Source organism: Amphiura filiformis, chromosome 18 (assembly GCF_039555335.1).
Source record: "Amphiura filiformis chromosome 18, Afil_fr2py, whole genome shotgun sequence".
NCBI classification, from domain to species: Eukaryota; Metazoa; Echinodermata; class Ophiuroidea; order Amphilepidida; family Amphiuridae; genus Amphiura; species Amphiura filiformis.
In genome coordinates, this window is record NC_092645.1 from 48,861,877 (window position 1) to 48,874,585 (window position 12,709).

Consider the following 12,709-nt stretch of genomic DNA (forward strand, 5'->3'; position numbering starts at 1 on the left):
AGTGACCCTTTAATGACGTTTGACCCCAAATCTGTGTACACCCCGTAGACACTGGGTAATGACAATGCATGTGTGCAAGTGGCGTCACTGTCCTACGTAATATGTTGGAGAAGATGCATTTTAAAGGTATTTCGTTTTATACCGGAAGTGACCCTTAATGACCTATCACCCAAATTAAAAAAATACCACATATACACTGGGTAACCACAATTCATGTGTGAACATATCGTTACTGTTCTATGTTTGGTTTAGCTAATAAAATTTTTTGAAGGTATTTCGTTTTATACCGGAAGTGAGCCCTTAATGACCTTTGACCCCAAATCTGTGTACACCCCATACACATTGGGTAATAATAATGTATGTGTGCAAGTGGCGTCACTGTCCTACATAATCTGTGGAAGAAGATGCATTTTAAAGGTATTTCTTTGAATACCGGAAGTGACCCCTTAATGAGCTTTGACCCCAAATAAAAAAAATACCACATATACATTGGATGACTACAGATCATATGTGAACATACCGTTACTGTGCTATGTTTTACTTAGCTAATACAAATTTTTGAAGGTTTTTTGTTTTTTACCGGAAGTGACCCCTTAATGGCCTTTGACCCCAAATCTGTGTACACCAAATAGACACTGGGTAATCACAATGCACGTGTGCAAGTGGCATTACTGTCCTACGTTATATGTGGGAGAAGATGCATTTTGAGCGGAAATTACGTTTTTGACCTCTGTGACCCCTGCGTGACCTTTGACCCCACAAGTTTCATGTGACATGTAGGGGCACGGTCAATGATCATTTTGACCAAGTTAGGTCAAAATCGATGTAAGCATGTGAGTGCTAGAGCAAATGTAATGGTTGACAGAAAGAAGAAGAAAGAACTAGACTTAGCTGTGGTCTAAGACCACGAACACAGCCGTGTTGTGACCTCTTAATGACCTTTGACCCCAAAATATATGAAAACCCCATAGGCATTAGCTAATGTCAATGTATGCGTGTACGTGGCATTATTTTGCCATGTTATTTGTGGCAGAAGGGGCATTTTGAAAGTTTTTCGTCTCATACCGGAAGTGGCCCCTTAATGACCTTTGACCCCAAATCTGTGTACACCCCATAAATACTGGGTAATAACAATGCATGTGTGTAAGTGGCATCACTGTCCTGAGTAATTTGTGGGAGAAGATGCATTTTAAAGGTATTTCGTTTTATACCGGAAATGACCCCTTAATGACCTTTGACCCCAAATAAAAAAATATCATATATACATTGGTTAAACACAATTCATGTGTGAACATACCATTACTCTCCTATGTTTTTCTTAGCTAATAAATTTTTGAAGATATTTCAATTTATACCGGAAGTGGCCCCTTAATGACATTTGACCCCAAATCTGTGTACACCCCATAGACACTGGGTAATAACAATGCATGTGTGCAAGTGGCATCTCTGTCACACATAATTTGTGGAAGAAGATGCATTTTAAAGGTATTTCTTTTTATACCGGAAGTGGCCCCTTAATGAGCTTTGACCCCAATTAAAAAAAATACCACATATACATTGGGTAACTGCAGATCATATGTGAACATACCGTTACTGCGCTATGTTTTACTTAGCTAATAAAAATTTGTGAAGGTTTTTCGTTTTATACCGGAAGTGACCCCTTAATGACCTTTGACCCCAAATATGTGTACACCATATAGACACTGGCTAATAACAATGCATGTGTGCAAGTGGTGTCACTGTCGTACGTAATCTGTAGGAGAAGATGCATTTTAGTTGAAATCACGTTTTTGACCCCTATGACCCCTGCGTGACCTTTGACCCCACAAGTTTCATGTGACGTGCAGGGGCACGTGATCAATGATCATTGTGACCAAGTTAGGTCAAAATCGATGTAAGCATGTGAGTGCTAGAGCAAATGTAATGGTTGACAGAAAGAAGAAAGAAGAAAGAAAGAAAGAACCTGTAAGAAAAAAGACACAGCCGTGACTAACGTCACGGCTGTGTAAAGAAAGAAAGAAAGCTGTGTAAAGAAAGAACCTGTAAGAAAAAAGACACAGCCGTGACGTAAAAAGGTAAATATATGCTTATACCAATTTTGCTCCCATTGCTATTTTTGGACTTTGTCAATTTATTTCGTTCCAAGGACCGGTTAGAATGGGAAACTTCATAATTCATAATTCGAAAAGTTTTTGACCGATTTTGACCATTTAACCACCAAAATACTTCTGCTGATGAGTATCTTTTGTAGCAATAGGGGCAACATGAAATTTTGATGGTCATCCCTAATTATATACTAAGAAGTCCAACAGTAAAAATTCAAACTTGTGCAAATACAAATAAAAGTGTATTTGAAACGATTACAATATATACATGCGCATATTTGGGGGGGCTTTGGGGCGCCAGCCCCGGGGAATCAAAGTAGGGGCGGCAAAAACGAAGGGGTGGCGGAAGAAGAAGGGGCGGCAAAAACAGGGGCGGCAAAAACGAAGGGGCGGCAAAAGTAATTAGCAACGAAAAAATGGCGCAAAAAATTGAAAAAGCATAAAAATTTTAAAAAAAAGGTTGCTGTTAGGGCGGTAGCGCCTAAAATCCTTTTTTTTTCGTTTTTTTTTTTTTTTTCCTCTTCACTTTTTCAAACGACCGTGAAAAAAATTGGGTCAACCTTTTCGGGCTGTTAAGGAAGGGGCGGCAAAATTGTTTCTTCTTCAGCCCCCCCGGGGTTGGGCGGCCACGGTACGCCACTGATATATATAGCATAGTTAAACCAAAGTATTCGTTAAACCGATAAAGCAGTAAAATCACCATTAGCTGAATGGTATTTTCTAAAATGTTTTGAAATTATTTGATAAGAAATATTAGTCTTTAGACAGGAGTCAACTCATCTATAGATGAATCAGTAAAAAGCTGAGTCGGCAGTGTGATGATGAATACAAAAGTAAAAATAATAATAATAATAATAATAATTTATTTCTTATATAGCGCAGTACAATATAATATCTCAAAGCGCTTTACAATAAACATGATAATAACACATTATACAAATTTAAACATGGAAAGCAAATATATAAAGTACACTGGTTAAAAAGTATGCACATATTTAAAAACCAATTAACATGATTAAGAACAATAATTAAAACCTACATGTATACCAAAACACTGCAAAAGATAAGCTAACATTGCACATTTAACGAGCGCAAGTACACTGAAACAAACCAAAAAAATTATGTGCAAGGTAAAGCTTAAGTAATCATTTAAAAATACAGCATAATTAATTACACATGAAAAAAAAAAAACAGTATCAAAACGCAGGGAACCAAACTGCGGAGGCAAAGACAATTAAAAAGTCGATGCGCAACGAAGGATCAAAAATGTAGACCAAAAAAAGGCTCCTATGAATTATTAAAAGCAATTTTAAACAAATGTGTTTTGAGCTGACTTTTGAAGTGTGCAAGAGATGAAGAAGATTTAATGTGAGCCGGCAGTTTATTCCACAGAAGGGGTGCAGCATTACAGAAAGCCCGCTCGCCATAAAATTGAGGTTTACCCCTTGCTGGTAGACGGAGTAGGTTTTGTGACGCAGAGCGCAGAGATCGGCCAGGATTGTATGTGATTAAAAGATCGGTAATATAAGATGGAGCAAGATCATTTAACGCTTTAAAAGTGATAAGCAATATCTTGAACTCAATACGGTACACAACAGGGAGCCAGTGGAGATCGAAAAGCACTGGCGTAATGTGATCGCGATATTTGACCCTTGACACCAATCTAGCCGCAGAATTTTGAATTCGCTGCAGCTTGGCAATGTCACACTGAGGAAGACCAAATAAAAGACTATTACAGCAATCCAATCGCGAAGACACGAAAGCATGAACTAACCGTTCTGTTGCGTTTTGGTCAAGATATTTGCGAATCTTACCTATCCTGTAAATGGCAAAGGAGGCAGCCTACCGTGAAGTATATATATAGATTGGTTGAGTTGTGACGTCAATGCCTGGCAGTTTACGCTAGCATCATCACAATTCCCATTGTTCCTTGCTTGGCAGTATGCGAGCGCATCATATTTTGTTCAGGGCCCGTACTTTTAAAACTCCCGCCACATCATAATTCGCCGTGGAATTCCCATTGTTCCTTGCCTGGCAGTATGCGCGCGCATCATATTTTGTTCAGGGCCCGTACTTTTCGCCGTGGAATTCGCCGCCAATGTAACAGGATTAACTACCACAGCAATAAGTGAATTTTTTAAATATATATCGCCCTGCACAAGTACGTTCATGCGGTACCTCTGTATAGAACCATAGATGTCAAAGACCAGGGACACCTGGATCGTAATTCTATAGAATATTCATATCATGCTGATCACTCGCACCTGTAAGATTAGTATCTTTGAAAAGAGCGGTAGTGTATCCAATATAAGATTATAGACATACAAAGGTGATAAGCATGAGTGCAACATGCTTGTAGTGTAGGGCGATATATTCAAAAATTGTTTTCACCTAATTGCTATGGTAGTTAATCCTGTTACATCATCACTTCTACGACGAATAAGGCTATTTAACAGCATATCCAGGGACGTCGCTAGTCATTTTTCTCAGAGGGGTGTTTGCTGGTATGGCCTGTTTTACCTGTTGCTGGCACCTGGACAACACGATTGCCACCCCTGGCGCATCGGATAGAAGACAACCATCCCCCATAACTGTAACCCAAGTTTTTACCAAGCTATCCCCAGCTTTTCTTTACCATGAAAAGTGCATGAAAATTTGATAAAGTGCGCGCGTAGCGCGTGAAAATTTACTATTTCAATGCTAAAAATCAAAGGGGAGTGTACCGGAGTCACCGAGTCAGTGGGCATAATGTCCAAATCGTCCCACTGTTCTGCTACTAAAATGCGCTCGAAGCGCGTAAAAAATTTTCATGCTTAAATGAACAAACTTAAGGACAATTGTTTCCTAAAATTGTGCCAAAGGATGATGCATATTAATAGCCTTTTACAACTTTTGGCTAAATTTTTTTCCAGGCTTCACAGGAGCTGCCCTAACACTCATATGATTTAGGCCTATATATATAAAGGATGGAATTATAACTCTTATTTTTAAGATTCGTATTCAAGTTTAAGATGAAAAAAGGAATATACAAAAACGAATTACAAGGGGATATCTCACAGATCTACTCACAGAATGGCTTTATTAGTATAAATGCGCGCGAAGCGCAGTAATTTGGCATTTGTAATAATAAATCAAGATGGGGCTAACTTTGGGTTTAAAATAGACCAAAAGGAAAATGTAAATCGTAAATCTCTGTCGAAGGGATCTGGAATGGGCGTTTTGAGCGTTTCGACAGTATTTTTTGTGGGACATGAGAGCACATCAGACATATCAAATTGCATTCTGAATACGAAGAATGTCGTTCTGATATCAAATAATTTCCATTTTTTGAAATTCACGATATAATACAAATTTTAGGACAACTTATTAAAATTTGATATTTTCACAATTTTTATATATAACAGTCCTCGAAGTAAATTTTATAAATGTAATGATACATTCTTAAAGTGTATGTAGCTGGGAGGAAAAGAGACGATCAATTGAAAATTTTGACCTTTCATATTGAAGATATGAATTTTTTCCCAAAAAGACCTAATTTTTTCGGTTGGTGTTTTGGGAAAACTTCAATACGAAAAGTCAACATTTTCAATTGATCGCCGGCTTTTCATCCCACCTACATACACTTTAAGTATAAATCATCAGATTTGTAAAGTTTTCTTCGAGTACTGTTAGATATCAAAAATATCAATTTTTAATGATTTGCCATAAAATGTGCATTACATTGCGAATTTCAAAAAATCAAAATTATTTGATATCAGAAGGACATCTTCGTATTCAGAATGCAATTTGATATGTCTGATATGCTCTAATGCCCCACAATAAATACTGTCCAAAGGTTCATACCCCACCCCTTATGGCAGGATCTCAAATTTCTATACTATTATCTGTTAGGTTTGGCTTCAAATATATTGGTTAGCAAATCACTAGGTCGACCAAGTCTCATTGTCTGCGGAATCACAGCTACCATAGGCTTACTCATCTGTTCGAGTGCTTCGAATCCTTTAACGCTACTGTTTGGGTTAATCTTTTTCGGTAAGTTCCTGAATAATGAATATTTAATGAAAATATATTTTTAACATAAAAACAAAAGAAATTCTACACCAAACGTGTCTCGTAAAATCTCAATCTCTCTTTTTCAAAAGGATTTATTATGCTTGAACCCATCATCACCTTAGGAGCTGTGCCGCAGTATTTTGATGCCCATTTTGATACTGCAGTAGTCATCTGCTCTTGCGGAACTGGACTTGGAATCACAGTCATGCCCATACTAACTCAAATGTTACGAGATGTCTACGGTTGGAGAGGGACGTTAGTGTTATTAAGTGGGCTTTGCGCGCATAGTATCCTATGTGGTGCCCTCATAAAAATAGACGCACATAATGAGCAAGAAGTCACTGATGATGAAATCTGGCCAATTCTTTCTACATCAGCAAGAGACAAACCACCTGCTACAACTGGAGGCTACAAGTTGATATCATCTTTTACAAAGACATTGTCTGACCTTATAGATTCATCATTGCTTACAGATATCCACTTCGTTACCCTAATATTGATACCATCTTTCGTAATTGGCTATACATTTACCGGATGGCTAATATACACGGTATCTTATGCCGTATCTAACGGCGCATCTATAAGAGAAGCATCAATTGTTGCAACAAGCGGGGGAGTCGGATTGACAGCAATCCGAATTATCTTACCTATTTTGCACAAACTGTTAACCTATAAACAACTTATATACTTGGGATCCTTCTTATCAGCAATGTCTTTAATTCTAATGACTCAGTTTGGCAATTTTGAGTGGATGGTCGCAATGTCAGTGTGTTATGGTATAAGTTACGGCATTCTTGGAGCAGAGATGTACATTGCCATCAAGAAAGTTACTGAAGAATCTAAATACTTCAGTGGAGTGGCGTGGTATTCGTTATTTGAAGGTGCAGGGTCAATAACAAGTGGGTTTATAACAGGTAAAGAATAAAATGTTTCGATAGTTCATGGGTAGTCAATTTACTGTTATTTTGTTACATTATTTGGATTGCTTGACACAATAGACTAACAAACCCTGTAAAAAAAAGCCTCCAAATCCATGATAAACACCACCGGGGCTGATTGTGACATTCTAGGGTTTATCACCCTACTCTTTTCGAAACGGACTTCTAGATACGTGTACATACAGTTATATTCCTCTGTGTACATTGGATCGACAGCTAAACGTCCCCTCCGAAGGACGGACTGTTCGCATGGTTCGTTTACATTCAATGCATCATCATCCCGAATCAGTATCCCACGAAATTGTCACAGCTGTGAATTGAACCCAGGACCTCATGCACCAAGGCCGAGTAACTACTCCCATGCTGCTCATAACCTGGAATGCAATAAACATTTGGTATTAAATTTTGTTGGGAATGCAAAGGGTAACAATGGAAGTCCGGAATAAGCTCTCTTTTTGTGTTAATTTAACAATACTATACCATATTCGCCACTATATTAAAGTATACATCAGCTATGGATTTGTTCCAATAATATTGTTTTCTTTTCATTTCAGGTTGGTTGTTCGATATGACAGGAAGTTTCACCGCATCATTTGCCATATTAGGTGTTATTTCCTTAATAACGGTTGTATCTTTTGGATTGGAGGAAATTTGGATTGGAATCAAAAGGAAAAATGCATCAATTTGAAGATTACAGTGAACACAAGATTAATATCAACAACGATGAAGATGACGATGGTATTGATAGTAATATCACTATGATGAAGGTGATATTGATAATTATCTTGTTGATAATGCTGCTGCTGATGTTGTTGTCGTTGTCGTTGAATATGATGATGGTGGTGGTGCGGTGATGATTTTGGAGGTGGTGACGGTGGTGGTGCGGTGATGATGTTGGAGATGGTGACGGTGGTGGTGTGGTGATGGTGTTGGAGGTGGTGACGGTGGTGTCGGTGATGGGTGAGAAAGTTTTTGCTACACTTTTTATGTAGAGGAAAACTCTGAAACTTACAGTTATTAAATCGTCAACGGACGATGCGTTTCTGAGAATTAAACTGTATTTACAGTGTATTGCTGAGCGACTAATGACTGATATTTGACAAATGAGCAGCACTTTTCCCAACCGCAAGATCCTGCTTCATTGTACAAAATCCAATCGCTCGTATCAATTCAGTATTAGGGGTTGGAAATTTGGGTCAGAATAGTTGTTGATATGTAAACTTTTCCTTTTCTTAATATACCCTTTATATAACCCGACATTTAAACATTTTCTGACAACCTTTTATAACCTTTTGCGAATGATGTCGAAAACGTTTTGTGTTTGCTGAGATGAGCTGAAATGGCATGGCTTTAGACCATATTTTACATGTTTTATGGCAATAAACACCATAATGTTGTTTGATTTTGAGCAAACACAAAGTTATAGCTCTTTATGTGTAATGGTATGAACCAAATGGCTTCAATTCCCGGTTTCAATTTGGAATTCATTTTGAGCATATTCCTGTAATGAAAAGGGGCACATATGCTGTATCAAAATGATTTTTACAGTTATATATTTTATTCATTTCAAGGGAAGCCACTGTAACATTTGGAATCAGCAGTACACCCAGCAAACCCACAGCATTTTACAGAAAAGGTTTAAATGTCAGGTTTTATAAAGGGTATATAAAAAGTTTTAAACATTCATAAAATATATTTGAAAACGTGTTGTAAAACATTCTAAAAGAATGTTATTTAACTGTTGACAAAATTGGCCTATTTTGCAAATTGCTAAAATATTTGCCCAAAATAATTTACAATAACGTTTAAAAACGTATTCATAATCTTTATATAACCTAGACTTCTCTGTAGTCCACTTGCCCATTTTGCATACTCTGGCTATTTTATTTAAGCATAAAACTCTGATTTGTATTAATTTGTGTGCAATTGATAGATTTTCACATCTCGGATCTTTTCAGTTACCGTACTCCCTCTGTTTGTTAGCTTCCCAAGTGGATTTTTACTCGGGCTTTCGCGAATAAACTGGCTGATTCCAAAATCGCCCCCCGGAAAAAGTCCACTTTTTCAAAATCAGCACCCCCCCCCCCAAATAAAATCCTGCGTACGGGCCGGGGGGAGAGAAAGCGTGATTTTTTAAAACTTTTGAATAAAAAGTAGGCCTACTCTTGCGCACGCAGATTTTATTGATTGGTACCAATACCGGGTAGCAATTTAATTTGGTACAGCACAACACACGATATACCTTGTAATTCCAGTCAATGTCTGTCCTATGTAAACTAGCTGCCTTTGCTGGTATATGCGTGGAAGGCCAATCCAAATCGGAAGGACCCGCTTCCAGAAGCAGAACAGTGATGTTGTCATCTTCAGATAGCCTTGCTGCAACCACCCCTCCAGCGCTTCCTGATCCACACACCACATAGTCATAAGAAGTTGAAACGGTAGCCATGATTTTGTCGCGTAAATGTATTGTCATTCACCATACTGACTGACCTGGTAGGTACGTGTATATATCGCATTAAAAGGAAAATGACCACCGGACTTGAACTTGACCTGAACGAATTATCATAAATTGAACTGCAACGAACTTAGGGACGCACCATTAAAGACTATCAAGGGGAGTGCAGTAGGCCTACGTCAGTATGTACGCGTGGTAGTTTGGGGCGTGCCGCCTAGTACGAGAACCCACCGTAGTAGCTCTGCACAACGGGCAGCACCAATACGAAAACGTCATACCGATAAATGATGTGTCTGTTTTGCCCGTTATTTAAGTTTGTGTTGCGAACTACGTGCCGCCGTGACAATGATTTTAGCATCTCGGTGAAGCAATACATTTTTTAACACCTCGGCGAGACGATTTTTTTTAACTCCTCGGTGAGACAATTATTTGTTTTAATAGTTCTCCATTTTCAACAATTTGTTTTTGGATTTGTGACAACATTTAAAAAAATATAGGCCACGAGGCCTGGCTAAGTCCACGTTTTGTATCATAATTTCGTTTTGGGAACGTGAACATTTTCAAAGGAGATCGATCTAAAGATTTATAATTTTTTTTTCAAAACATAGAATCATATATGTTTACAGGATTTCTCACTTACAAAACATCCCCACATCCATCACCACGTATGGCTCCCATCAGTAGCTATCAGTGTAGCCTAGATTTCTTTTTGTTATGGGGTGGACGCTTTTGGTGAATATCTGTGAAGTACACTCTTAAAAATACCTAGTCGTTTTTTCGACTAGAAATCCTAGTCCAAATAATTTGACGAGAATTTGGTCATTTTGAGGAGATTTTCTAATCATTTCAACACGAATCTAGCCATTTATGCCTGGTCAACATGGATCTTGTCATCATACGTCTGGTCATAAATTCTAGTCAAAAAATTCTAGTCAATTCCAAGTCAAGGCTGAAGAAGTCAGTGTGAGTTTTTACACCAATTTCTGTAATAAATTGGGTAACAAATGATTATTGTGATGAGTACTAGTGTTTGGAGGACCTTCTTTAAATCGTATTATTATATACTCAGTTGAAATAAAAGGAAACCACGGATGATAGAACGCAGGGCAAACGCTATTTAACACCATAGATTTTATATTTTTAAGCAAATACTTTAGAATTTTCTACCGTCCATTTTCAAGACCGTATTTTTTAATTAATTAAGGATACGTTCTTGAGTATGTGTCACCATGCTATCAAATACATTGATGAATCGTAGTGTTCCTCTCTAATAGCGCGGAGCAGACCAGAGATGATGCATTTCCAGGCATATAGTCTTTACCCATAATGAGTACCCAAATTAACATGACTAGAATTTTCTAGTCAAAATGACTATGACTATTTTACTTGGGAATCTAGTCAAATTGACCAGATTCTAGTCAAAAGTGACTAGTTCTTTGTTGACCAGATTATCTTGTCACTTCTGGTGATTCGATTATTCTGGTCAAAACTACTAGATTCTAGTAAGGTCTTATTTCACACCGGAATCTAGTTAAATTTGACTAGTTTCCTGTCAACAATGACAAGGTATTTTTAAGAGTGTAGAGTACGTGAATCAAAGTGTTTTTTTCTCATAGAATAATTTTACACGAACAAAATATGTTCGACGCTATTATAATTGGTACAATAATTATGTGTACCCCCGGGGTGGAAAGCGAATTTTGGCACAGATATTTTGGGCACCGTTTCTATATTACGTCCTAAAAAGGTAGGAAAACATTAGAAAATGTCCGGCCCACTGCGCTTGCATTAGGGGCTGTGCACAGTGGCGGCACCAGATTTTTTGGGGGGGGCGCCGGGGCAAAGTGAATTTCAGGGGAGGGACAAAGTCGACAAAGTTTGCGCAAAATTGACGGGGTTTTCAAAAGTGTGGGGGGTAAGATAAATATTTTGGGGGAAATTATGTTTACCCCAGGGCGGTGAATTCTCAAAAGTGTTCTGCCAAAAATCGCTTGCCCACCGTGCCAAAAAATCTTTGCGCCCCCCATACCAAAAAATCTTTGCCCCCCCCCCCCACCTTTACACACTTAGATTTTGGGTATAATTTAAAATCTAAAATTGTCTTATCATATAATATTATATAGTGAACCCGCTTTCTAATTGCATAATTAATGAGCTAATTTGCATAGAGGAAACAGGTAGAAAATTCGGTACGCGAAACTTCGGTACGCGATTTTTTTTATGGCGCTGACACAGCTGTCGCCACCATCATGTTTCTGCTCCCAGTTTTTCCTCGTTTGCTGTCTGTTATCATTTATGTAAGTTTTGTTTATCTGTACCAGACTGTTAAATATCATCTCAACAATGAGATGTGAGTATTTTGATGAAACAAATGCAGCAAAACTAATTCCAAACGATCATCTACAGAACTGCCTTTTGAGGTGCAAAATTTGGCAGCCATGCACCTGTTTAAGCTTACCTCCAGATTTAAGCTTATTGACTGTCAACCAGCCTTTGGTCTACAATCAACGTGACATTATTTCTATAGTCAACAACACCAGTACTGATATGACAATTTGTGCAATTTGAGACATGGTTATCATGCCATGTATTCTGAAACTGATGACAATTTATCATTTAGATATAGTCGTGAACAACTTATGGGACTTAGGAAAAAAACAAGAATTTCTGAACAAACATTTAGTATTGTGCAATCTTTGGGTATACTGCGGCGTGTACGTAGTCGTACAGATGGTCAGCATATCAGGAAACTGTTGTATGCGGCAATCGTCATCCCCCACTTCCAGCTCATAATGCTTATGGTTGTGAAGAAACTCGCCCATCATCACTTATTCATATCCCCTGTACACTCACTCAATCCCAATCCCAACCGGTCACATCTGAACACAAAACATTACTTCCATCCATCTTTTTAACAAATGCACAGTAATTGGTGAAGAAATTTGAGGAAGCGGAGATAATCTTTGATCAACAAGATGGACATTGGCGTTGTAACCGAATCGAGGTTTTCTCCAAACATTCCTGATGAACAGCTAAGCATAAGTGGTTACAGTTTGTTATCACAATGCCGGGACAGAAGGCGTGGCGGCGGAGTTGCTTTCTACGTGAGAAATGAGTTACATGCCAAAAAGATTGATGTTCCTGTTCGTAATGAACTT

General features: G+C 38.1%; 1 protein-coding gene across 1 annotated transcript in view; it reads left to right on the forward strand.

Annotated features, from left to right (window-relative positions):
* LOC140139625 (monocarboxylate transporter 11-like) overlaps positions 1 to 7,784 on the forward strand; it is a 32,749-nt gene extending 24,965 nt beyond the window's left edge. The window contains exons 2-4 of the mRNA XM_072161329.1: positions 5,997 to 6,137; positions 6,248 to 7,072; positions 7,651 to 7,784. Of these exons, the coding sequence (XP_072017430.1) occupies positions 5,997 to 6,137; positions 6,248 to 7,072; positions 7,651 to 7,784 (1,100 nt within the window). The remainder of the gene's footprint in view (positions 1 to 5,996; positions 6,138 to 6,247; positions 7,073 to 7,650) is intronic.
* Positions 7,785 to 12,709: the final 4,925 nt, after the last annotated feature.